The 26,545-nt window shown below is 46.3% G+C and overlaps 5 protein-coding genes and 1 pseudogene across 5 annotated transcripts; 4 read left to right on the top strand and 2 right to left on the bottom strand.

Annotated features, from left to right (window-relative positions):
* The first annotated feature begins 8,384 nt into the window (after positions 1-8,384).
* LOC130347999 (histone H1B-like) lies at positions 8,385-9,044 on the top strand. The gene has a single exon (XM_056554677.1). It carries the CDS (start codon positions 8,385-8,387, stop codon positions 9,042-9,044), a length of 660 nt encoding a protein of 219 aa, XP_056410652.1.
* Positions 9,045-9,897: 853 nt separating this feature from the next.
* Positions 9,898-10,582, top strand: LOC130348003 (histone H3). The gene has a single exon (XM_056554680.1). It carries the CDS (start codon positions 9,898-9,900, stop codon positions 10,306-10,308), a length of 411 nt encoding a protein of 136 aa, XP_056410655.1. The 3' UTR covers positions 10,309-10,582.
* Positions 10,583-11,561: 979 nt separating this feature from the next.
* LOC130348010 (histone H4) lies at positions 11,562-12,658 on the top strand. The gene has a single exon (XM_056554686.1). The coding sequence runs from the start codon at positions 11,929-11,931 to the stop codon at positions 12,238-12,240; it is 312 nt and encodes a 103-aa protein (XP_056410661.1). The 5' UTR covers positions 11,562-11,928; the 3' UTR covers positions 12,241-12,658.
* Positions 12,659-17,493: 4,835 nt separating this feature from the next.
* Positions 17,494-17,963, bottom strand: LOC130348014 (histone H2A type 1). Its single transcript, XM_056554690.1, has one exon. It carries the CDS (start codon positions 17,961-17,963, stop codon positions 17,571-17,573), a length of 393 nt encoding a protein of 130 aa, XP_056410665.1. The 3' UTR covers positions 17,494-17,570.
* Positions 17,964-18,304: 341 nt separating this feature from the next.
* LOC130348008 (histone H2B 1.1) lies at positions 18,305-18,698 on the top strand. The gene has a single exon (XM_056554684.1). The coding sequence runs from the start codon at positions 18,305-18,307 to the stop codon at positions 18,683-18,685; it is 381 nt and encodes a 126-aa protein (XP_056410659.1). The 3' UTR covers positions 18,686-18,698.
* A 6,510-nt stretch (positions 18,699-25,208) lies between these two features.
* Positions 25,209-25,368, bottom strand: LOC130348026 (U2 spliceosomal RNA; annotated as a pseudogene).
* Between the last annotated feature and the right edge of the window lie 1,177 nt (positions 25,369-26,545).

Below are 26,545 nucleotides of genomic sequence, written 5' to 3'. Positions count from 1 at the left end.
GGCGTGGGAAAAATACATCAGTCGACCCCCCACAGGTATGTGAGACTGAGGAGTAGAAGGTACACTCACCGGTAGAAGGGCGAGAACTGGGGTATCCACGTCCGCCACGACCTCTCCAGGGACGGCCTCGAGGAGGGAAGAATGGTGATGGTTGAACCACGGGTACTGTGTATGAAGGGGGGGGGTCTGTGGATATTGGTATTGGGCGAAGGCTCTGCCCTGTGGCCTGTAGGGAGCAGAACGGCCGGCAGATCGGCCTCTACTTCTGCCGGCCCGGGGAAAAATTTTAGTGGACCCCGATTTTTTCAAGGAATTTTGGGCCTTATCTAAGCCCGTAAAGAGGCCAACGAATCTATTGACGTCTTTCATCAGACTGTCCCCAAAAAGCATGCCTGCTGCCGAGGGACCCGGTTCGGTCTCGGCCAGGTGGGACAGTTGAGGGTCGAGGCGCATAAGGATCGACCGGCGCCTCTCAACTGAGCAGGTGGTATTAGCAGTACCTGTCAGGCAAATGGCTCTCTGAGCCCACCCACGGAGCTGACGGACGTCCACGGGTTCGTCCGTTGCAGCAGCGTGCTCCGCTAAGTTTAGGATTTTAGTGAGGGGACCCATTAAATTGAGGATATGCTCCTGTATAGTTTTGAAGGAGCGCTCTATGCCCTTCTTGGTGAATTTACCTGATTTCAATAGATACTTCATCAGGATAGGATCCACCTCAGGGGTGTCCACCACTCTATTGGGGATAAAAGGTCTAGGGCATTCGGCCCTCAGCTTATTACGGCTGGACCTATCTAGAGATTTGCGTGCCCAGAGTTCTACATATTGGGCCACATGGGGGAGTGGTGACCAGTCGCCTGATCTCGGGTGAGAGATTGCGTCTGGGTGGAACAGGGGCTCTCCTAGGGCATCTAGGATAACCTTGCCCTGCGTGGCAGGGTTGGCGTCGGTGTCGAGCGCCGTATCCCCAGCATCTTCTTCAATATTGGGATTGGACTCGTAGTCCTCAGACTCATTGGAAGAACCCGAAGAATCCTCAGTAGAGGAGTCCACATATGAGTCGGGTTTTGCCCGCCTAGCGGACTTATGCCTCTTGCCATGTAACTCCCTGAGGCCCAGGGGTCGAGCGGAGTCTGAAGCATGCTGGGGTTGACAGACCGGGGTAGGGACTGTCTGGAGCATATTATTATCTTCCCCTGCCGGGGAGTCAGAGGTATGCTTCCTTTTATGGGAAGCTTTGCCCTTCTTTATCTGTGGCTCTCCACCGTGAAGAGAAGGGACTGGGGCATGGGGACCCGGCTGATGCGGGCCAGAGGGCAACATGGAGGAGGCCAGGGCTGCTTGGACCGACCTGTTAATTAGGTCCTGAATCTGGGTGGCGGACATAAAATGTGCCGAGTCCAGAGAGAGGGGTTCACTTCTGAGAGGGGCAGGTGAAGGTTCCTCAGCCATGATAACAGAAGTGTTAAAAAGAGGGGAGACTAAGGTAGAGAACTAAGGAGTAAGTATGCCTAATATACACGGAGGCGGAATAAATTCCGATCCACAGGGAGACAACGTGTGTGGGGCAACTACACTACCTACTGAGACACAGTACCGGGTTCCGATCCTCCACACCGCAGGCAAAGCACTGTCGTGCGGTGGGAGGGGAGCCCGGAGTTTTACACTCAGGGGACGAAGTCTCGCGAGACTACGTTCCTCTGAGTCCTAATAGATCGCAGATCGCGGAGGTGCCGCCCCTTTACTGAGCGCCGGCCGCAGTGAAAGCGGCCAGCCAGGAAGGAGAAAACCCCGCCCCCAGCCCGCGCGCGCGAACTCGGAGAAGAGGAGAAGCGCAAAATGGCGAAAAAAGAGGGGGGGGGGGGAGGGGAGATCGCGATCTAATCGCAGGAGTAACGGAAGACGCCGGAGCGGCGACAGGGAGAAAAGGAGCCCAGAATCGGGGTAAACCGGCGCTGGGAAGAAGTACAGAGGGTAAAAGAAGAGGTATTACTACAGTAACCTATAAAATAATATCACCTATGGAATATATCACCTATAGAGTAACATCACTTATAGGAATAGAGGTTACAGAAAGTATAATTATTGAATATGGAGTACACTTATCTTGGGTCTGCCATGAGCAGAAAGAAAGAGGAAGACCTATATGGGGGCAGTCCTTATATAGGGGCTACGGAGGAGGAGTGACTACTGTGGCCCTAGGACTGCTGGGAGTTGTAGTTTGAAGTTTTTTCTTTTATTAAATTGAATACCAAAAGTGTTCTGCTATGGGCATTATTAAAGAAAGAATAATGCATAAGATATGAGCCTCCTGTCTGATATATAACTAAAAGTTATAAAGCTACACAGTGGCGTTGCTAGGGTTGGTGTCACCCGGTGGTGTAGAAAAGGGTGTCACCCCCATACCTACCCCCTACCCCCAGTAAGTTTTTAGCCTGTTGTGACAGACACCACTGTTGTAGCGCATTGTGAGAAATTCCAGTATATTAACCCCTTAAGGAACAGGGGTTTTTCCGTTTTTGCATTTTCGTTTTTTGCTCCTTGCCTTTAAAAAATCATAACTCTTTAAAATTTGCACCTAAAAATCCATATGGCGGCTTATTTTTTGCGCCACCAATTCTACTTTGTAATGACGTCAGTCATTTTGCCCAAAAATCTACGGTGAAGCGGGAAAAAAAATCATTGTGCGACAAAATTGAAAAAAAATCGCTGTTTTGTAACTTTTGGGGGCTTCCGTTTCTCCGTAGTACATTTTTCGGTAAAAATGACACCTGATATGCATTCTGTAGGTCCATACGATTAAAATGATACCCTACTTATATAGGTTTGATTTTTTCGAACTTCTGGAAAAAATCATAACTACATGCAGTAAAATTAATATGTTTAAAATTGTCATTATCTGACCCCTATAACTTTTTATTTTTCCGTTTATGGGGCGGTTTGAGGGCTCATTTTTTGCGCCGTGATCTGAAGTTTTTAACGGTACCATTTTTGCATTGATAGGACTTATTGATCGCTTTTTATTTTTTAAATTATATAAAAAGTGACCAAAAATGCACTATTTTGGACTTTGGAATTTTTTTGCGCTCACGCCATTGACCGAGCAGTTTAATTAATGATATATTTTTATAATTCGGACATTTCCGCACGCGGTGATACCATATATGTTTATTTTTATTTTTATTTACACTTTTTTTTTTATTGGAAACTTATTCAAACTTTTAATAGGGGAGGAGTTAAATGATCTTTTATTCACTTTTTTTTTGCAGTGTTATAGGTCCCATAGGGACCTATAACACTGCACACACTGATCTTCTATGCTAATCACTGGTTTCTCATAAGAAACCAGTGATCAACGATTCTGCCGCATGACTGCTCATGCCTGGATCTAAGGCACTGAGCAGTCATTCGGCGATCGGACAGCGAGGAGGCAGGTAGGGGCCCTCCCGCTGTCCTGTCAGCTGTTCGGGATGCCGCGATTAGCCGCGGCTATCCCGAACAGCCCGACTGAGCTAGCCGGGAACTTTCACTTTTAGCCGCTAAAGGGTTAATAGCGCGCGGCGCCACGATCGGCGCTGCGCGCTATTAGAGGCGGGTCCCGGCTTCACTTTGATGCCGGGCCCGCCGTGATATGACGCGGGGTTACTGTGTAACCTCGCGTTATATCAGAAGAGCAGGACCAAGGACGTACCAGTACGTCCTTGGTCCTTAAGGGGTTAATCAGATATACCAGTTGCCACAGAATTGGAAAGTGTTAAAGAAGTTTTCACCATTTAAATATACAGCTCCCAGAATTACTTAAAGGGGTACTCCACTGGAAAACATTTACTTTTAGATCAACTGGTGCAAGAAAGTTAAACAGATTTTTTAATTACTTCTATTTAAAATCTTAATCCTTACAGTACTTATAAGCTGCTGTATGCTCCACATGAAGTTGTGTAGTTCTTTCCAGTCTGACCACAGTGTTATTTGCTGACACCTATCAATATCAGGAACTGTCCAGAGCAGGATAGGTTTACTATGGGGATTTGCTCCTACTATGGACAGTTCTTGACATGACCACAGTGCTCTGTGCTGACACCTCTGTCCAAGAAAAGAAATTAAAAAAAGAATATAACTTCCTGTGAATCTCTTATACAGCAGATAATAAGTGCTGGAAGGATTAAGATTTTTAAATAGAAGTAATTTACAAATCTGTTTAACTTTGTAGCACCAGTTGATAAAAAAAAAAAAAAAAAATGTTTTCCAATAGAGTACCCCTTTGAGCAGTGGTGAGGTTATGCTGGGAGTTGTAGTTTCATTGACCTAACTGTAGAACTGACAAGAGACTACAGCTCTGATAGGACATAGTGAGGAGAATACACAATGATATCAGTGACTACAGGGGACGTCTTCTCTATAGTGAGGAGAATACACAATGATATCAGTGACTACAGGGGAAGTCTTCTCTATAGTGAGGAGAATACACAATGATATCAGTGACTACAGGTGACGTTTTCTCTATAGCTGGGATGTGGAATTTCTATCGCCCGACGCCCGGGACTAGCAGTTTTGGGCGCCGGGCAGGTGAATTTGTCCGGCCCTTAGCCCGGCTTCGGGCAAGCAGGGCCAGACCTGACAAGTGCGGCAGCGGCGGTGACGATCTGCAGTCTGTATGGAGCGGGCACCCGACTCCTGCCCGCTCCATACTCTGCAGCCTGTGTAAGCCGAAGCAGAGCAGGGGAGATGAGAAGCTGTGTATGTCTCCTCTCCCCTGCTCTGCAGACGTGCGGGGGGAGATGAGGGGGCGTGGCTTCTTGCTCCCCGTGCAGACCTGCGTCCTTTGCCTTCACTCCCCCCAGCTGTAGCTTCGGAGAGCTGAGGGGAGGAGGCGCGTCTGCACTAGTGTTGAGCGGCATAGGCCATATTCGAATTCGCGAATATTCGCGAATATATGGACGAATATTCGTCATATATTCGCGAATATTCGCGAATATTCGCATATTCGTTATATTCCCGTTTTATTTTCGCGTATGCGAAAACTATCATATGTGCATATTAGCATATACAAAATTAACATACGCGAAAATTCGCATATGTGAAAATTCGCATGTGCTAATTTTCGTATATGCTAATTTTCGCATATGCGAATTTTCGCGCGCCAGTCTCACACAGTAGTATTAGAGCCTTCTTTACACCACACAAGCTGGAAGCAGAGAGGGATGATCACTGTGATGTGTACTGTGGAAAAAAAAAAAAAAAAAAAAAAAAAAAAAACGAATATTCGTAATTACGAATATATAGCGCTATATTCGCGAAATTCGCGATTTCGCGAATATGCGATATTCGCGAATAATATTCGAATTGCGAATATTCGTGAGCAACACTAGTCTGCACGGGGAGATGCTTGCGGCGCTCTGCAGTATGTATGGAACGGGCTCAGGATTCCTGCCCGCTCCATACTCTGCAGACCCCTGGCTGTTCTCAGTAGCCAGAGGCCGCCGCTAATAGCCAGCATGCGGCGATCACCGCTGCTGGCTATTAACCCTTTAGATCACCGCTGTCAAAGCTGACAGAGGCGTCTAAAGGGAGATGTGAATGCTCCCTGGTGGGCTAGTGGGGTGGATGCCCCCCCCCCCCCCCCCGCAGCGCGATCGCAGGGGGGGCATCCACTATGGAGGTAGTCGGAGGACTGACCACTGCTTCCTCCAGTCCAAGCTCTGTCATTGATAGATCCTGGCTGGACCAGGCTCTATCAATGGATCACAGAGCACACAGATTAATAGAGATCAATAGAACTCTATTCATCTGTCTGAGGAATCTACACTTTATAACACTTATAGGAGGAATCATTAAAGAAATAAATAAAATAAAAAAGTTTTAATAAAAGTTTGAAAGACACACATTAACCTAGTGGTCTTCAAACTGTGCCCCTCCAGATGTTACAAAACTACAATTCCCAGCATGCCAGGACAGCCGTTGGCTGTCCGGGCATGCTGGGAATTGTAGTTTTGCAACATCTGGAGGGCCACAGTTTGAAGACCGCTGCATTAACCCCTTCCATGTTAAAAGTTCAAATCACCCACTTTTCCTATATAAAAACATGCAAACATGTTTACGGACGGGCGCACCGTGAAGGCCGGGTGGGGGATGCTGCGGAGCGTCTTTGTGTCACCCCATTAGGTTGGTGTCACCCTGTGTGGGCCGCACCCCCCGCACCCGGGTGGCAACGCCACTGAAGCTACAACCATCCGGTCTGGATGAAGCCTCAGGAGCATTTACTGCATTCACAATGAGGACTGAATCCATCAGCCTCATCTCCTGTCCTCTGGGGACCTCTAGTGGTGGTTTGTAGTATAGTTTCCATCTCTCTTTATGTGCTGTAAACTCACTGCCAATCTTCATTTCCTATTAACCCCTGCAGTGAACTTTCAGGTGTTTTGCCTTTGATCAATTTAAAATCAATTTGTGGTTAAATCAGAAATTATTTTATTTAGAAACCTTATAATTGAAGCGCTAATTAATCGCCTGAACAGCTTGACCCCAGGACTCTTCTATATAGACGGGCTCCCGGTCGGCGGCTGTAACCATCAGTCTGTGCACACGGTTGGTTCCCTGTGTTATTTCATACATTTTATCCTACAGCCCAGTACACACTACTGATCTCCGCACAGCAGCTTTATCCCCTGTACATCTGATCGGAGGAGCCGCATCATCTATTTACTGGATGTTTTATTGATGATTTGTATTTCTGCCTTTTACCATCCAGTGATCCAGTTGTATTTTACCCCTTTTATTTGTTCTCTATTTTTATTACATTGTACATTTATTGTTTATGTGGATATATAAGAAAGTTACTGTCAGTTCTAGTCCCAGGAAGATCTCATCCCCCATAGACCCCTGATCACACCCAGCAGATTATTACCGCAATGACAATCAGGGGCCGGAGGTCTAGGAGAGAATTTCCCGGACGATCTCTGCAGATCTATAAACGATCAGGTATAATCTCCGTCCATTACTCTCTTCTCACTTTATTCTATCACATTTTATATGGATGAAGAGTAAAAGATCTGGAGAAGCGATCAGTAAGATCGGAAGATCAGGATCCACGAGGAGCCGATAAACAGACAATGAACAAAAAGTATGGAGCTATAGCTCCGCCCCCAGGAGGCACCAAACGGTTAAATCATTGTTAACTCTTCCGTGCCCGCGGCATTTTTTTGTCGTGCCAATTTCTGCTCTTTGTTCCCCAACAATCCTCTCCGCTATTTTCCCGCTTCTCATTATATGGAATCCCGATGTGTGCAATGAGATTGACCGAGAATAATCGTTCGAGAGCCTGACCCCGTCCTGACCCCACGTGTTATTATATGATAAAAGGGGAGAAATCGGAATAATAAATCAGCAGAAGATCGGGAATATCACAATCACATGATCTCCGGTGATCAGCCAATGATCCTCCAGTATCGGGGCTATAGCTCCGCCCACACAGTTAACCCTTCAGTGTCCTCCTTATGTCTGTCGGTCAGCGGTCACAGTTGTCATTAGACTGAAGCCAGCAGTGCTGACCGAGGGGATCGCTCCTCTCTATCCCCAGAGCACAGATCCGACCATACCCAGTCACATGACACCATCCTACATAACTGCACAGTTCTCAGCACTGAAAGAGTTAACCGCAGAGAACAATCCCGGGAGCCTCCCCCGTGTCCTCTCAGACATAACGCGGTGCCGCATCTCGGGTGTTCACACTGATAACCGGCTGCTCCTGTACAGACATCTGAATGCTGACAATATACGTCCTCAGAGAACTATTCCTATCCCTATATACATGGCGCAGTACAGGAGAGCGCCCCCATATCCATTCTACATCTGGGGGGCTGCTGTAGCATTAATATATCATAAGAGAAAATAATCGCAATAATTCTCAGGTTGGGTAAAACACGATGTGCACAACCTATTACCTAGAGGATTTACATTTACTCCTAAATCTCTGAGAAATCAATAAGTGACTGTTACAACAGCGACACCTGCTGGTGAGAGCTTTATACTCTAATCTTTACATGTTACCAAATTGTAACATCGAGTATTTCTATTTCCCCAAAGGCTGATACAATTGTTACAAATAGATACAACAACTATGGTTGGTTACTAAAGTTTATATTTACACAGCACAGCAATTGTATCTGTTCTCCTATCTGGTATAATGAGAAGTAGGTTGTTTAATTCTTAGGGACCAGACAGAATGGGGCGGGGCCTGTGCTCTGTGTCAGCCAATAACAGCTCATGAAAATGGCAGCTCAGCAGCCAATCAGAGCGCAGCCACTGACTATATAAGAGTCGCCAGCAGCTCCGCAATCTATATTTCTCTTCCGCAGTATTTTTATTGTTATAGACGGCAGCGATAAACTATGGCAGAAACCGCACCAGCCGCTGCTCCTCCCGCCGATCCGGCCGCGAAGTCCAAGAAGCAGCCGAAGAAATCAGCCGCAGGGGGCGCTAAGAAAAGCCACAAATCCTCCGGTCCCAGCGTGTCCGAGCTGCTCGTTAAAGCCGTGTCCGCCTCTAAGGAGCGCAGTGGGGTGTCTCTGGCCGCCCTGAAGAAGGCTCTGGCTGCCGGAGGATACGATGTAGACAAGAACAACAGCCGCCTGAAGCTGGCCATCAAGGGGCTGGTGACCAAGGGAACCCTGCTCCAGGTGAAAGGCAGCGGCGCCTCCGGATCCTTCAAGATCAACAAGAACCAGCTGGAGACTAAGGACAAGGCGGCCAAGAAGAAGCCGGCGGCTGCGGCCAAGAAACCTGCAGCAGCTAAGAAAGCGACCAAATCCCCTAAGAAGCCAAAGAAGGCTCCGAGCGCGGCCAAGAGCCCGAAGAAAGCCAAGAAGCCTGCAGCGGCCAAGAGCCCGAAGAAAGCCAAGAAGCCTGCAGCGGCCAAGAGCCCCAAGAAGCCGAAGGCTGCTCCCAAGAAGGTGACCAAGAGCCCGGCTAAGAAGGCGGCCAAACCCAAAGCTGCCAAGAGCCCGGCTAAGAAGGTGACTAAAGCCAAGAAGAGCGCGGCTAAGAAATAATGGGGAGCCTCGTCCTGTACTTATCCCACAAAGGCTCTTTTCAGAGCCACCACCTTCTCCAGACAGAGCTGTATGATCACCGCCCGGATATCACCCTGGACATATAGTTATGATAGTGATATAAATCCCTTCTATATTATCATCACTTTATTATATTGTTATATAAATCACAATGCATCTGCCTTTACTTCTAGATCCCCTTATGAACACTGAACTGAGGATGTTCTGCTGTAACACTGATAGTGTCAGCGCTTGGCGAAAATATCTCCTTGATACAAATCGGCAACATAAAAGGTTATATAAATCTCTCACCACAAGGTGTCGCTATTGTAACACAATGTTTCTCATATGTATAAACTGTAAGGATTTACACTGCTTTAATAAATAGACGCTCTATGGATAGACGGGATTACGGAAACTGATTTACCAGAGATTTGGGGATGAATGTAACCCTGTATTTTCCCTATTCTGAGGGTTATTGGGCTGCTTAGTCTTATTACTATATAAAGCCATGCAGTCACGAATAGCCTATATATGGGAGAGCGGCAGACAATCTGAACACTCGGAATACTGCACCGCGTCATGTCTGAGGGGACACGGGGGAGGGCGCTATTACCGGGAGTTACGTCTGTCCGCAGGCAGGACCGAATAGGGCCAGGATGGGCCCCGCCTCTTCTGAACAAAGATCGATGGCTGACGCCCCATGTGTTTTGGCGGGCTCAGCTTTATATGAATCAGCCAATGGGATGTAGGGGGTGTGGCTTACTTTATCCAATCACGATGAGGCCAGGACTATAACTGTTCTGCTCTTTCCTCTCCCGATCACTTCTTACTGACTTGTCTATAGAGAATCATGGCCAGGACCAAGCAGACCGCGCGTAAATCCACCGGAGGGAAAGCTCCCCGCAAGCAGCTGGCTACTAAGGCCGCCAGGAAGAGCGCTCCCGCCACTGGTGGGGTGAAGAAGCCTCACCGCTACCGTCCAGGTACAGTGGCTCTCCGTGAGATCCGCCGCTACCAGAAGTCCACCGAGCTGCTGATCCGGAAGCTCCCCTTCCAGCGCCTGGTAAGAGAGATCGCCCAGGACTTCAAGACTGATCTTCGCTTCCAGAGCTCGGCGGTCATGGCCCTGCAGGAGGCCAGCGAGGCTTACCTGGTGGGACTCTTTGAGGACACCAATCTATGCGCCATCCACGCCAAGAGGGTCACCATCATGCCCAAAGACATCCAGCTGGCCCGCAGGATCCGTGGGGAGAGAGCTTAGATCTACCCGGGACCCGCATACAACACAAAGGCTCTTATCAGAGCCACCAAATTATCTATAGAACGAGCTGATTCCTGAATGTCTCCAGTTCTGTCCCGATTCTCCGCCTGTTCTCATAAGCAGGATCCAGTATAGTTCTCTAGAATAAACCCTTTCAGTGCTGGAAATGTGCAGGTATAGAATTGTCCTCTGCGGTATTAGTTCCTGGGGGTGACCGGTATTATGGGGACTGCAGTGTATATTCTGGGGGTTACAGAGGATCGGTCCCCTCCGGTCAGGACTGCTGGCTTCAGACTCCTGACATATATAACAAGTAATCGGGATATGAAGGAGGAATACAAGGCAGGCAGCAAGGACACTGAAGGGTTAACACTATGGTCAGAGCTATATCCCCGATACTGGAGATTCATTGACTGATCACCCGAGATTGTAATATTCCCGATCATCTGCTGATCTATTCCGATCTCTCCCCTTCTACCATATATTAACACGTGGGGTTAGGCTCTCGGACGATTATTCTCGGTCACTCTCATTGCACATATCGGGGCTTTATATAATGTCGTACAATGTGTGCAGAGTCTTGGTGCCCGGGGGTGAGCAGTCCTGTAGACCTGGTAATACTGCCCGAGTGATCGATTCTTGTGAATGGATCGTTCTTCAGACCAAAACGATCTGAATCCCCCGATACTTCGCTTGGGCTCATACAGAGTCCGGGGCCGGGTCCGCAGGATTATGGTAAACAATTGTTTCCTGTCATCTTAACCCTTTCATTGCCTAAGATATTAATATTGGTGGACGATCCAAATGTGCTTTTCTTTTAATCCCTGGTAGAGGCAGCAGCGGTGCATGTCCCGCTAATAGACACCACTATGATGTTTCCTTCTCAGCCACAAAATCACTTCTAAATCCCTCCATTGTCCTGTCCTGGCGGTCTATTAACTCTTTCAGTGTATAGCAGCCCTAGTGACCTAATCAGAAGCCCTCACATCGCTCCTCGTACTAGAACCGCTGCTGTAATACCCGGAGCTGTCGCCATTTTGCCCGGTACCGACAGATCCTCTGAGTATAAAGAGCGGGGGGATTGATCCCACCTTCTAGGGACTCAATATAATCGCCTCATCGATTGTATATAAATCATTTCCCCTGTGATCTGTACAATACCGAATCTCACCGACCAGAAGCGCTATCTGCTTCTCTGCTGTGCGCAAACACCTGAACCTGACGGGTAACATGAATGCAGCTGCTCACGGTGTTCGGTAGATTTTCCTCTTTATTCTACACTGGCCGGATTCTCGCCGATATCGCTGGTAATATAAATCTTGCAGACGACTGACTGCTCCTCAGATCTCCTAAAGATTATTCGTTACATTTTGAGAAGGATCGGATTAGTAACCAGCCGCAAACTAATAGCTGCGAGTAATGTAGAAGGAGCGGGAGATTCAAAATAGGGACCGTTACAGTGTTCAGCCAATCAGCGGAGGGAGAGGGAGGAGCCAGGAATGTAAATTCTGTAAAAATAAACGCCCCGGAAGTCGTCATTGTTCTCTGTCCGCTCCTGTGCTATATAAGCCGGACTCTGCCGCACTCGGTATCTTGCAGTCTACTCGCTACATAGAGAAGATGTCTGGACGCGGTAAAGGAGGGAAAGGTCTCGGTAAGGGCGGAGCCAAGCGGCACAGGAAGGTGCTCCGGGATAACATCCAGGGCATCACCAAGCCTGCCATCCGCCGTCTAGCTCGCAGGGGAGGTGTGAAGCGCATCTCCGGCCTCATCTATGAAGAGACTCGCGGTGTCCTGAAAGTCTTCCTGGAGAACGTCATCCGTGACGCCGTCACCTACACCGAGCACGCCAAGAGGAAGACCGTCACCGCTATGGACGTGGTGTACGCCCTCAAGCGCCAGGGCCGCACTCTCTACGGCTTCGGAGGTTAATTCTGCTTCTACTCGGCTCCATCACATCAACCCAAAGGCTCTTCTCAGAGCCGCCCACATGTTCTATGGAAAAAGCTAGAGTTCCTTGTGTCTGCACTGCTGTGTATCTGTCGTAGTGGTCTATTATATCTATTATAATCTATTATCTCTATAGTTAACGTGGTTGGGATGAAAGGGCTATAGAAGCTGTATAAGGAGAGAACCCGTTTTGGGGATTTACTAGGACTTAATATCAATGGCCCGAGTTGTGTCCTGTCATATAGATGACTATTGGCCGATGTGTATAGTGACAGGGAAACTAGTAGCAGTTCGGGTGGGAGGTGATGTGATTCTATATAGAGCCATGAATATAATAGGATGTGGAGACTCCTTCCCCTGAACATGTGGAGGGACCGTAGAATGTAACATTACATGGCCCTGATTATGATCGCTGCCCGGGAGTTCTGTACTAACACTGTACACTGCGGAGAATACATTACTAGCCGACACCATTCTGTAATTAACCACCAACAGGACAGCGCCCCCTATTGATCCCGTAGAATGAACGGGAAAATAACCAACGGTTCTATAGCCGGATACTGACCGCTCTTTGGCTCCTCTCCGGGGGTTTGAGTTTCCCGCTCTTTGATTCTGTCCCGTCCTCTCCCTCCTTGTAATAACACGAGGACGGGTCAGCGATTGTTTCCGGTCATTGTATAAAGCCAGTCCCGGTGTATCCATGTACCGAGTGAGGCGGCTGGAGATCTGATGTGTCCAGGAGCTTCTATTACACACAGGAGGCTACAGTATAGGGGGCGCCATCTCTATAATGAGTAGTGTTGCTCGCGAATATTCGCAATTCGAATATTATTCGCGAATATCGCATATTCGCGAATTCGCGAATTTCGCGAATATAGCGCTATATATTCGTAATTACGAATATTCGTTTTTTTTTTTTTTTTTCTTTTCTTCACAGTACACATCACAGTGATCACCCCTCTCTGCTTCCAGCTTGTGTGGTGTAAAGAAGGCTGTAATACTACTGTGTGAGACTGGCGTGCGAAAATTCGAATATGCGAAAATTAACATATGCGAATTTCCATATATTCTAATTTTCGCATGCGCGTATTTTCGCATACGCGAAAATAAAACGAGAATATAACGAATATGCGAATATTCGCGAATATATGGCGAATATTCGTCCATATATTCGCGAATATTCGCGAATTCGAATATGGCCTATGCCGCTCAACACTAATAATGAGGTCCTATCTATACTGTCTCCTATTATATCTCCGGATCCCTTGTCTAGTAACTGATGGTCTCTAGGTTCCTATTGTCATTTGTTTCTCCATTACAGGAACTGCTTGTACATTACCCGTATGACACCGGGGGTTCATGTGTATTATTGGGGTCATATATTCCGAATTATAAAAGGGAGGCGGCTGTACACACAGTCAGGTAAGTGACCAGAAAGATCGGCACAAATCCTTCTTCCATTCACTATAGTTCCCTATTCAACTCGGGCAAATCTTAATATGTTCCACACTGAATGGGGATTGGCTGATGAAGTCACATGATCTGTTCTGGCCAATAGGCGGATACTATTCCCTAACTGTAAATCTCAATTAGCAATTAGAATGTTTCTCTATAATTGAGCAGAGAACGTTCTAATTGCTTATTAAGATTGACAGTAATGGGAAAGTATCTGTTAATTGGCCGGAACAGATCATGTGACCTCATCAACCAATCCTCATTCAGTGTGGGACTTCTGCTAGTAATAAAAATGGTAGAATAATTTTTGTATGAATGTATTCTGTCCTTGTCTGATTGTGTTTGCAAAATATTAAAAATAATATAATAATAACTAATACATCTAACAATTATATGACTTGTGCAGTAGGGACAGGTTATGTGTTACAGCCGCGGCCTCCTGCTGTATAAGATAGAGACAAGAAGACCCTATGGAGCTTTTCACTAAATCATAATAGACATTTATACTTCTTATTTCAGAATAAATATCATTAATTCTAGATTTAGGATTTAGTGTTAGGTTTGTATTAAGGCAGATGACACAACAACCTTTATACTGAATGTGACGAATCCCTAAGCAAAAAGCCGCGATGGACAAATTGACAAACATTCACCCAATATTTTAATCAATGCTGCCTGAATATCTCCAGGTTCGGATCCGGGTTTCCCGGTGAAGAGCAATATTATCCGGACTCCTCGGGAGAATGAGGGGATACGACAACAAACAGGGGCAGGAATAGTGCAGAGGCCGGTATGTGGTCTTTCCTCTCTCATCCTTGTAATACATCACTGTAATGTTCACTTTATGATCCCAATAATACACAGGAATCCATACAGGTCATGTGCAACTATATTCTGGGAGGAAAAACAAATCACAATAAGAAGCTGGAGACCAAAAGATAATAGACGAGAGATCCGGGGATATAATCCTACAGAGAATAGGGGATCTATTGTATCTGGATCGGGACTATTACTTTACACCCATTGGAGTAAATCCTGGAGGATCCCAGGTGCTGCTGTTTCCTCCGGACTTTTCTCCTTCTTGCTCCTTACCTCTACTTCCATCTTCAGCCCCTCGGACCCCCTCACTGCTCTCCGCTCCCTCCGCTGTCCTCTCCGGTCCCCGCTATCCCTGTCTCCTTTCTCCCCGGATCATGTTCTATATTGCGGCATCTCTCTCCTCTCCTGGCGGCCCGAACACTCCCCGGAGCCCGGTCAGAGGTGACAGCTCCTGCCCCGCAGCTCCAACAAGGAGATCATATAATTCAGGATCCTGGAGATAAATATCTGTTACTCCTCACCCTCATATGCAAACCTTCTATATTACATCACTTTATTATATGTTATATTGAGGACAATGCAGACGTATTTATTTGTTCTAGATCCCCTTAGGACACTTTTACACCCTGTTTATCCTATACCAGATATAAGAGCAGCTGAAATTATTGTGCTGTGTTATTATAAGTCTTAGTCACCATTAGTGTTGAGCGGCATAGGCCATATTCGAATTCGCGAATATTCGCGAATATGTGGATGAATATTCGTCATATTCGCGAATATTCGCATATTCGTAATATTCTCGTTTTATTTTCGCATATGCAAATATTCGCGTGTGCGAAAATTAACATATGCGAAAATTTACATATTCAAAAATTAACTTAAGTGAAAATTCGCATATACGAAAATTAGCATATGCGAAAATTCGCACGCCGGTCTCACACAGTAGTATTAGAGCCTTCTTTACACCACACAAGCTGGAAGCAGAGAGGGATGATCACTGTGATGTGTACTGTGAAAAAAAAAAAAAAAAAAAACGAATATTCGTAATTACGAATATATAGCGCTATATTCGCGAATATGCGATATTCGCGAATAAAATTCGAATTGCGAATATTCGCGAGCAACACTAGTCACCATCCATAGTTGTATCTATTTGTGTCTCTGTAACTTGTATCAGCACCTGGGAAATACAAATACTTGTTACTATTTTGTAACATGTAAAGATTAGAATACAAAGCTCTCACCACCAGGTGTCGCTATTGTAACACAATGTATCTGATCTGTATAAACTGTAACTGTAAGGATTTATACTGCTGTGATAAATAGACGATCTATGGATAGATATAAGGAAACAATTGATTTACCAGAGATTTGGGGTTAATGTAACCCTTTAGATAATAGGTTGTGCACATGGTGTTTTATCCATCCGGATAATTATTGGGCTTATTTCTTGAAAACGTAATATAAAGTCAATGCAGCCCCGAATGTATGGGGGCGCTCTACTATAGTGCACCATGTAAGTGTATATAGGGATTGGGACTAGTGAAGCAGAGAGCGCTCCGGGGACTGCAGTGTAATGTGACCGGGGGCTACGGGGACTGCAGTGTAATGTGACCGGGGGCTCCGGGGACTGCAGTGTAATGTGACCGGGGGCTCCGGGGACTGCAGTGTAATGTGACCGGGGGCTCCGGGGACTGCAGTGTAATGTGACCGGGGGCTCCGGGGACTGCAGTGTAATGTGACCGGGGGCTCCGGGGACTGCAGTGCATATTCTGGGGTTAGAGAAGAGCGCCCCCCCGGTCTGTAAGGATTCAGTCTCCTGACACATGACCATGGGCTATGAAGGGGAAACGAAGAGCATAAATAACGAGGACACTGAAGGGTTAACTTTGTGGGCGGAGCGATAACCCAGATAGTTTATGTTCATTGGAGATTTTGAATTTCCCGCTCTTTGTCTGGTCCCTGTACACGTGATTACATTCCTATGTTGTTGTCTTTGTCCAGGGAGAAGACAAGGGCGGCGGAGGGGAAACGGAGGATCAGATGAGGGGATCCTAGTGAGGCTGATGCGGAGAAGTCTCTACAGAGCGATGATCTCTAACATGATGTGCGGGCGGAGCCTTCTACAGACAGAGGGTAAGGGGATGAATCATTTCCCTAAACGTGTAATGATGGGGGTTATACTCCATGGGGAGATTACAGCCAACAGATTATATGTAACAATATTTCAGGGGATCTTCCTGCTGTAATAATCCGCTACTCCCCACCGTAGAGATCACATTACCGGCAGATCAGCTCCGATCAGTCTCGTTTACCACAAACAGAACAACATTCAGCATTCTCCCACCTGCGCCGCAAATCCACCCTCTGCCCGCTACATGTTCTAAGACTACAACCCCCAGCATGTCCCCCACTGTAAGTGCTACAACCCCCAATATGTCCCCCACTGTAAGTGCCACAACCCCCAGCATGTCCCCCAATGTAAGTGCTACAACCCCCAGCATGTCCCCCACTGTAGGTGCCACAACCCCCAGCATGTCCCCCACTGTAAGTGCTACAACCCCCAGCATGTCCCCCACTGTAAGTGCCACAACCCCCAGCATGTCCCCCACTGTAAGTGCATGCTGTGGGAGTTGTAGTCTTAGAACAGGTAGGTGGCAGATGGCATAAGTGCGGCGCGGGGGGAAGGCTGGCTGCACCCCAAAAATCCATATGTAGAAACTGTACCCATCCCTCTTAGTGAGGGTAGCGGGGATGGAGTGAGCAGGAAACTGTCCTTGTCCGGAGGGTCACATTCTGCTATAGGAACAGTTTTCTTTAGATTTTTTTACAGAGCCGAAAAACAGAAGTGAAGGTGTCCAATCCGTCTCACACTTAATGAAAGAAACTTCAGTTCTACTATAACCCCTGTATAAACAACATGTCATAAGAAATCTAATCCTTATTAGACAAGATCAGCGGCGCCAGCTCTGTAGGAGACAATGTGGTGGCTCTTAGAAGAGCCTTTGGTGTTCGGGATGATCTGGGATAAGCGGTGATCACTTGCTCTTGGCCGCTTTGCTGCTCTCGGTCTTCTTGGGCAGCAGCACGGCCTGGATGTTGGGCAGGACGCCTCCCTGGGCGATGGTCACCCCACCCAGCAGCTTGTTCAGCTCCTCGTCATTGCGCACGGCCAGCTGCAGGTGACGGGGGATGATGCGGGTCTTCTTGTTGTCCCGGGCGGCATTACCGGCCAATTCCAGGATCTCAGCGGTTAAATACTCCAGCACAGCGGCCAGGTAGACCGGAGCACCGGCGCCCACCCTCTCGGCGTAGTTCCCTTTGCGGAGGAGCCTGTGCACACGACCGACGGGGAACTGGAGTCCTGCCCGGGATGAGCGGGTCTTTGCCTTGGCCCGAACCTTCCCTCCTTGTTTGCCGCGTCCAGACATAACGATAAGTGAATCCTAAAAGAACAAGAGAATTTCCTCCGAGATGTCACCGTTATTCTCTTTCTGCTGCCTTTTATATGTTTCTGCTCCGCCCTCCGGCTCCTGTGATTGGGTAGATGTGAATCCGACCAATGGTGACGAGACTTGAAGAAACACCAATAAATCATTCACTGGGCGGGGCTAATGACACTCCCACAGGTCACATGACTTGCTCCTCCTGTAGAATAACGAGCAGACAGCAGTTCTCATTTGCATGGGCTGCCTATAAATACGGCTGCGGTGGGAGGAGGAAGCATCATTATTCTCTCTGTTCTAGTGAAGAAGGATTGTGAGTGATCATCATGCCTGATCCCGCCAAGTCTGCACCAGCCCCCAAGAAGGGCTCCAAGAAAGCCGTGACCAAGACTCAGAAGAAGGACGGCAAGAAGCGGAGGAAGACCAGGAAGGAAAGCTATGCCATCTACGTGTACAAGGTGCTCAAGCAGGTCCACCCTGACACCGGCATCTCCTCCAAGGCCATGGGCATCATGAACTCCTTTGTCAACGATATCTTCGAGCGCATCGCAGGAGAAGCCTCCCGCCTGGCTCACTACAACAAGCGCTCCACCATCACCTCCCGGGAGATCCAGACCGCCGTGCGCCTGCTGCTGCCTGGAGAGCTGGCCAAGCACGCCGTGTCCGAGGGCACCAAGGCCGTCACCAAGTACACCAGCGCCAAGTAACCTGCTCCGCCTCCTGCTGTCACCCCAAAGGCTCTTCTAAGAGCCGCCACATTGTCTATAATAGAGCTGGAGCTTCTATCTGCTAGAATTAGCTTTATTCTCTTTGTGGCCGAGTTTATACCAGTGCAGCCGCTTTATACTGTACATATTGTGCTGCTCCGGGATCGCGGTCTGTGATACATAATCTGGCTGCTGGTTACATCAGCACCGTATATATACACGTTAACGCCAAAATAAGTAATTGTGTCTCGGGTCTGGGGTTTGTGTCTCCTGCACTGACCGGACATATCGGTATCACAGTGGTGATCGGTATCGCCGGGATTCCCGTAGCTTTTCTGCGGTTCCGTTTAGATGCCGGGACATCTATACAAATTGTGAGATTCAGGTCCTTGTGTCTCCCGGATACGATCAGATCTCTTATCGGTTCGGTCCTGTATACATATTCCCACCATCAGATCTGATCGCAGACAGACTGGGCAGGAAACAATCGATCAGACACATTACAGGGAGGGTCTGCGCCATCTCTAGTCCCAGGAAGATCTCATCCCCCATAGACCCCTGATCACCCCCAGCAGATTATTACCGCAGTAACAATCGGGCCGGAGGTCTAGGAGAGAGGATTGTTGGGGAACAAAGAGCAGAAATTGTTACGACCAAAAAATACCGCGGTCACTGAAGGGTTAACAATGATTTAACCGTTTGTTGCCGCCTGGGGGCGGAGCTATAGCTCCATACTTTGTGTTCATTGTGTATCTATCGGCTCCTCGTGGACAGTGATTTCCCGATCTTGCTGATCGCTTCTCCCGATCTTTTACTCTTCATCCATATAAAATGTGATAGAATAAAGTGAGAAGAGAGGACGATGGACGGAGATTATACCTGATCGTTTATAGATCTGCAGAGATCGTCCGGGAAATTCTCTCCTAGACCTCCGGCCCCTGATTGTCATTGCGGTAATAATCTGCTGGGTGTGATCAGGGGTCTATGGGGGATGAGATCTTCCTGGGACTAGAACTGACAGTAACTTTCTTCTATATCCACATAAACAATAAATGTACAATGTAATAAAAATAGAGAACAAATAAAAGGGGTAAAATACAACTGGATCACTGGATGGTAAAAGGCAGAAATACAAATCATCAATAAAACATCCAGTAAATAGATGATGCGGCTCCTCCGATCAGATGTACAGGGGATAAAGCTGCTGTGCGGAGATCAGTAGTGTGTACTGGGCTGTAGGATAAAATGTATGAAATAACACAGGGAACCAACCGTGTGCACAGACTGATGGTTACAGCCGCCGATCGGGAGCCCGTCGATACAGGAGAGATCTCGGTTTAATCCTTGGAGGGGAAACAATATATTTTTTTTCTATTCTGTTCAGATGATTAATATTAGCGCTTCAAAGCCTCAATTATAATGTTTCTAAATAGAATAATTACTGATGTAACAACAAAGTGAACTGATCAAAGACAAAACACCTGAAAAGTCACTGCAGGGGTTAATAGGATATGAAGATTGGCAGTGAGTTTACATACAGCACATGAAGACAGATGGAAACTATACTACAAACCACCACTAGAGGTCCCCAGAGGACAGGAGATGAGGCTGATGGATTCAGTCCTCATTGTGAATGCAGTAAATGCTCCTGAGGCTTCATCCAGACCGGATGATATTTGTGATAACTTTTAGATCTAAAACATTTCCAGACGCTTCCAGTTTTTCAAATCTGTTAGATTAATGGGCTGGTACCTGTTTACTTGGAGGGATATAAGTGGAATCTCATGTGTTAGGCACAATAGTGTGAGGCAATCTGCTTCATCAGTTCTCTTATGTTCATTTCATCCCAAAAGCAAAGAACTACACAGCTCAGAAACATAAAGGGAACACTCAAATAACACAATGTAACTCCAAATCAGCATTTTTTGCAATTCTAACCACTGTCACTTTAAGCATTAATAACTCTGAGATGCTTTTACCTTTCATTCTGATTCCGAGATTGGTTTTACATGACATATTCTACTTTAACAAGGTGTTTCACAAGAATAGCAGCAAAGTGAAGGAGAAAAATCAAAGTCTGCATTTTTTACACTAAAATGTTCTTGTAGACCCATTTTTTATTTTTACAAGGGGTAAAAGAAGAAAAAGTCCCCCAAAATTTGTAACCCAATTTCTCTCGAGCAAGATAATACATCATATGTGGATGTAAAGTGCTCTGTGGGTGCACTAGAGGGCTCAGAAGAGAAGGAACAACAATGGGATTTTAAAGAGCAAATTTTGCTGAAATGGTGTTTTGGGGGCATATCACATTTAGGAAGCCCCCATGGTGCCAGAGCAGCCAAAAACACCCCACATGGGATACTATTTTGAAAACTACACCCCTCATGGAACATAACAAAGGGTACAGTGAGCCTTAACACCCCACAGGTGTTTGACAGTTTTGCGTGGAAGTTGGACGTGAAAATGAAAAATGTTAATTTTTTTACTAAAATGCTTGTTACCCCAAATTTTGGTGGTAATAGGTTAAAATGTCCCCCAAAATCTGAAACCTCATTTCTCTCGAGTAAGGAAATATATTATATGAGGATGAAAGTGATCTGCGGGTGCACTAGAGGGCTCAGAAGGGAAGGAGCAACATTGGGCTTTTGGAAAGCAAATTTTGCTTAAATGGTTTGTGGGGGCATGTTTCTTTAGGAAGCCCCCATGGTGCCGGAAAAGCGAAAAAAAAAAAAAAACACATGGCATACTATTTGGAAAACTACACCACTCAAGGAACATAAAAAAGGGGTACAGTGAGCATTTACACCCCACTGGCGTTTGACAGATCTTTGTAACAGTGGGCTGTCCAAATGAAAAATTACATTCTTCATTTTCACGGACCACTGTTCCAAAAATCTGTCAGACACCTGTGGGGTGTAAATGCTCACTAAACTCCTTGTTACATTCCATTAGTGGGAGGTTACATGTGGGTGTTTATTTGTTTGCGTTTATTTCAGAACCACTGTAACCAGCAGCCACCCCTGTGCAAATCACCAGTTTAGGCCTCAAATGCACATAGTGCACTCTCACTCATGAGCCTTGTTGTGCGCCCGCAGAGCATTTTTCACCCACATATGAGGTATAAAAAAATAATAAAAATACACTAACATGCTGGTGTAGACCCCAACTTTACATTTTCATAAGGGGTAAAAGGAGAAAAAGCCACCAAAAATTTGTAGTGCAATTTTGCTGAAATAGATTTTGGTGGCCATGTCGTATTTAGGAAGCCCCCATGGTACCAGAACACCAAAAAACACCCGACATGGCATACTATTTTGGAAACTACACCCCTCAAGAAACGTAACAGGGGGTACAGTAAGCCTTAACACCCCACAGGTGTTTGACAAATTTTCAATAAAGTTGGACGTGAAAATGAAAAAAAAATATATTTTTTTACCTAAAATGCTGATGTTACCCCAAATTTTAAATTTTCACCAGGGGTAATAGGTGAAAATATCCCCCACAATTTGAAACTCCATTACTCTCAAGTAAGGAAATATATTATACGTGGATGTAAAGTGATCTGCGGGTGCACTAGAGGTCTCAGAATGGACGGATGGACATTGGGCTTTTGGAAAGCAAATTTTGCTGAAATGGTTTTTGGGGTCATGTCTCATTTAGGAAGCCCCCATGGTGCCTGAACAGTGAAAAACACCCCACATGGCACACCATTTGGGAAACTTAATCTCCCAAGGAACATAACAAGGGGTACAGTGAGCCTTAACAACCCACAAGTGTTTGACGTTGGACGTTAAAATGAAAAATGTAATTATTTTTACTAAAATGCTTATGTTACCCCAAATTTTTCATTTTCATAAGGGGTAATAGGTTAAAATGTCCCCCAAAACCCCATTTCTCTCGAGTAAGGAAATTCCTCAAGTGATCTGCGGGTGCACTAGAGGGCTCAGAAGGGAAGGAGCAAAAATGGGCTTATGAAAAGCGAATTTTGCTGAAATGGTTTTTGGGGGGCATGTTTCATTTAGGAAGCCCCCATGGTGCCAGAACAGCGAGAAGCACCCCACATGGCATACTATTTGGAAAACTACACCCCTCAAGGAACATAAAAAAGGGGTACAGTGAGCATTTACATAACACTGGCATTTGACAGATCTTTGTAACAGTGGGCTTTGTAACAGTTGGCTGTCATTTTCACGGACCACTGTTCCAAAAATCTGTCAGACACCTGTGGGGTGTAAATGCTCACTAAACTCCTTGTTACGTTCCATAAGTGGGGAAGTTTCTGAAATGGGGTCACATGTGGGTGTTTATTTGTTTGCGTTTATTTCAGAACCGCTGTAATCAGCAGCCACCCCTGTGCAAATCACCAGTTTAGGCCTCAAATGCACATAGTGCACTCTCACTCCTGAGCCTTGTTGTGCGCCCCCAGATGGGGGTATTTCCGTACTTGGGAGAAAGTGTGTTACACATTTTGGGGTTCTTTGTTTCCATTGACCTTTTATGAAAATTAAAAGTATGGGGCAACACCAGCATGTTGGTGTAAAAAAAATAAATAAAATTACACTTCTTTCAGAAGATATGGAGGCTTTGGGAGGATTATGATGATTCTCTGAATAACCACTGATGCGCCATGGCCATGCAATATTCTCTCTTTATTTTATATTCTTTCTTTTATTTTTAATTTTAATTTTTTATTTCATAATTATTTCTCTTTTAATTTTACTTTCTTTCCCTTTCTCTCCTCCTCCTTCATCTCTACAGTGTTTCTCCTTTATATATAAGGTTGCAAATTTTGCTTTATATATTGTATGCTCACTGTACATATGTCGTATTTTTCTTCTGTATTAAAATACAAAATTCTTTAAATAAACAGTTATACAAAAAAAAAAAAATTACATTAACATGCTGGTGTAGACCCCAACTTTACATTTTCATAAGGGGTAAAATGAGAAAAAGCCACCAAAAATTTGTAGCGCAATTTCTCCCGAGTACGGAAATACCGCATTTGTGGCCCTAAACTGTTGCCTTGAAATACGTCAGGGCTCCGAAGTGAGAGAGCGCCATGTGCATTTGAGGCCTAAATTAGGGATTTTCATAGAGGTGGACCTGGATGCAAGCATTACACTTGCTTCCTCCACCAAAAATACTGTATGTCAGTTTTCCCCAAACAGGGTGCCTCCAGCTGTTGCAAAGCTCCCAACATTCCTGAACAGTCAATGGCTGTCGGGCAATACCGGGAGTTGTTATTTTGCAACAGCTCTAGGTTCCGTTTTGGAAAATCTGACTTAAAAGATGTTTTTTTAATTTTTTTATTTGGGGGGGGCACAGTGTAAGGGTGTAGAGTATATGTAGTGTTTTACTCTTTATTTTGGGTTAGTGAAGTGTAGTGTTTTTAGGGTACATTCACACGAGCGGAGGTTTACAGTGTGTTTCTCTCAAACTTTTAGCGGGAAACTTGCTGTAAACCCCTGCCCGTGTTAATGTACCCTGTACATTAATGTTAGGGAGGGGGTGGGGGTGGGGGAACTACATGCCACTGACTGATTGACAATCAATTTCACATGCTGTTGTGCAAATGGAACAGACAACAGATGGACATTGTAGGTAATTAGCAAGATGCCCCCAGTAAAGAAGTGGTTCTGCAGGTGGTGACCACAGACCACTTCTAAGTTACTATGGTTCCTGGTTGATGTTTTGGTCAGCCAGGAAGCATAGGAACCACTCTAGTGGTAGTGTGGTGAGCCACAATAAATGGCAGGACCACGGGGTGTAGTGGTGTAAGTGGATGGTATTAATTATGGTTTAATTTTTTTTTTTTATCTAAAGCCGAGGAACGTGCTTTCGATTCACCCAAAGTGCAAGAAAAAGTGCAAACGTGTTACACTAAAAAAAAACGTGCACAAAGGATGCGGTCTATCGCAAGCCCTTCTCCGATAGGAGAGAGGCCCCCCCAACAAACCTTACCCTTCGCCTCCGGACCAAAAGGTACCTGCGAGGTTCTAGGTTCGATGTCCCTTTTCGCCGAAGCTACTAGGGGACCACAAATGCTCCCGGCATCCCCCTTGGCGTCAGCCAAGGTATCTGCCCGCAGAGCCGATTACGGTAGGTACCCTGCCAAAGCAGGAGTACCCGGGGTGTTTGCAGGGAGGTGCGAAACCTAATGGCCACACACACCTCCCCTAGACCGCCAGGAGGGACACCCGGAAGGGCTACCGCATCCTGACAAATCCTGTGAACACACAACACACAAAAAGTGACACAGTGAGAAAAAAAAGAAATAAATAAGTGAATGTGTGCAGATATACTGCCCGGACATCCGGCCGGATCTATAAAAATTTCTCTGATCTTAGCCAGAAGGCCGGGAATCAAGAGGTGAGTGCCACAAGGGGAAGAGATTATGGTGCCCGTGCTTTAACTCAGTGAGTCCATCCTCCCAGTGAGTTTCGGCACCTCGGGGTCACCACTCCCCGAGGCACAAAGTACCTCGGCTCTAGACCCTCTCAGCCTCATGGCGAGACCCGGAGGGAACAGGTCACATCGGGGCAGCCGTCAAGCTGATTCCTCAGAACCAGCCCCGGAAAGCCCTGGTACACCTGCATCCTCCATGCAGCACCCATCCCCACCAGCATGAAAACTGATAAGAACAGATACTACACTTGATCTTAGCCAAAAGGCCGAGAAGCCTTTGGGATACTGATCAATGTGATCTGCTTTATAGTAGATGGGTACTTCACATAATGGAGGAAATTATTTATATGACTAATATGGTCTATATGATCAATATGATGTACTTGACTATACCATGAAGAAGGATCCATATCCTGAATACAGGATTGTATATAATATCTATTATTTACACCTCTATATGACCTATGTCAGTGATGGCGAACCTATGGGACGCGTGGGCACGCAGCCATAGTTTGCCAGGCACGGTAAACCGGGAAATCCCTGTGTCCTGAAAGATCTTTTCGGACACAAAGATGTCCCTGATTACCTTTCTCCGGCCCCGCGTTAACTTTAAAAATGCAGGGGCCGCAGGGAGGTAGTGCATGCGTGCGCCCATAGGAACGAAGGAGCGAAGCATCTAGGAGGAGGACGCGCGCTGGCCAACATGGTAATTTACCAGCTACACTTCAGCTTCGGCGCTCCGACCACCGCTCCTCCGGTCCCGGTACCTACTGCTATGGTCTATTAAGATTAGGTCATGACCCCTGACCAGAGGAGCGATGGATGGAGCACTGTGAGGCTGTACACAGACATACAGCCTCCAGCCATACACTATATATGGCTGAAGGTTGTATGTCTGTGGGGGAACTATACTGCACCTAATGTGGGAGGACTGCAACCTAATATGGGGGAACTACAACCTAATGTGGGAGAACTACAACAACCTAATGTGGGGGAACTATACTGCCTACCTAATGTGGGGGAACTACAACCTAATGTGAGGGAGCATACTGCCTACCTATTGTGGGGGAACATACTGCCTACCTAAGTTGTTTTTTCTAAACCTAAACCTCAGTATTCTGATTTAATTGCTGTGCTGGCACTTTGAGGGAAAAAAAAAGTTGGTGTTTATTACGGTTTGGGCACTCAATATGGTTTGCCATCACTGACCTATGTGATGAATATGATCTATTTGGTATGTGATCTATATGATGCAGGGGTGGCGGTTGTACTGTCTTCTCAGTGGCATCTGGCACAGGAGGTTACATGTTCCATGCTGCTGGCAGACTTGTTGTCTTAGGGGGTGATGACGGATCCTACTGCACTGAATACTCTCTCTGATTCTACCCTTGAGGGTGGATAAAATATCCCTGGTTGTTGTCAGATTTCTTCCAGTGTTATAATGCACACTAAGGT

The sequence above is a fragment of the Hyla sarda genome, unplaced genomic scaffold (assembly GCF_029499605.1).
Source record: "Hyla sarda isolate aHylSar1 unplaced genomic scaffold, aHylSar1.hap1 scaffold_860, whole genome shotgun sequence".
NCBI classification, from domain to species: Eukaryota; Metazoa; Chordata; class Amphibia; order Anura; family Hylidae; genus Hyla; species Hyla sarda.
Note: the sequence above shows the minus strand (reverse complement) of the source record. Positions and strands in the feature narration are given on the sequence as shown.

What these genes read in the sequence shown, in the direction of transcription:
- LOC130348003 (XM_056554680.1), top strand. Translation starts at nt 9,898, where the DNA reads ATGGCCAGGACCAAGCAGACCGCGCGTAAATCCACCGGAGGGAAAGCT.
- LOC130348008 (XM_056554684.1), top strand. Translation starts at nt 18,305, where the DNA reads ATGCCTGATCCCGCCAAGTCTGCACCAGCCCCCAAGAAGGGCTCCAAG.
- LOC130348010 (XM_056554686.1), top strand. Translation starts at nt 11,929, where the DNA reads ATGTCTGGACGCGGTAAAGGAGGGAAAGGTCTCGGTAAGGGCGGAGCC.
- LOC130347999 (XM_056554677.1), top strand. Translation starts at nt 8,385, where the DNA reads ATGGCAGAAACCGCACCAGCCGCTGCTCCTCCCGCCGATCCGGCCGCG.
- LOC130348014 (XM_056554690.1), bottom strand. Translation starts at nt 17,963, where the DNA reads ATGTCTGGACGCGGCAAACAAGGAGGGAAGGTTCGGGCCAAGGCAAAG.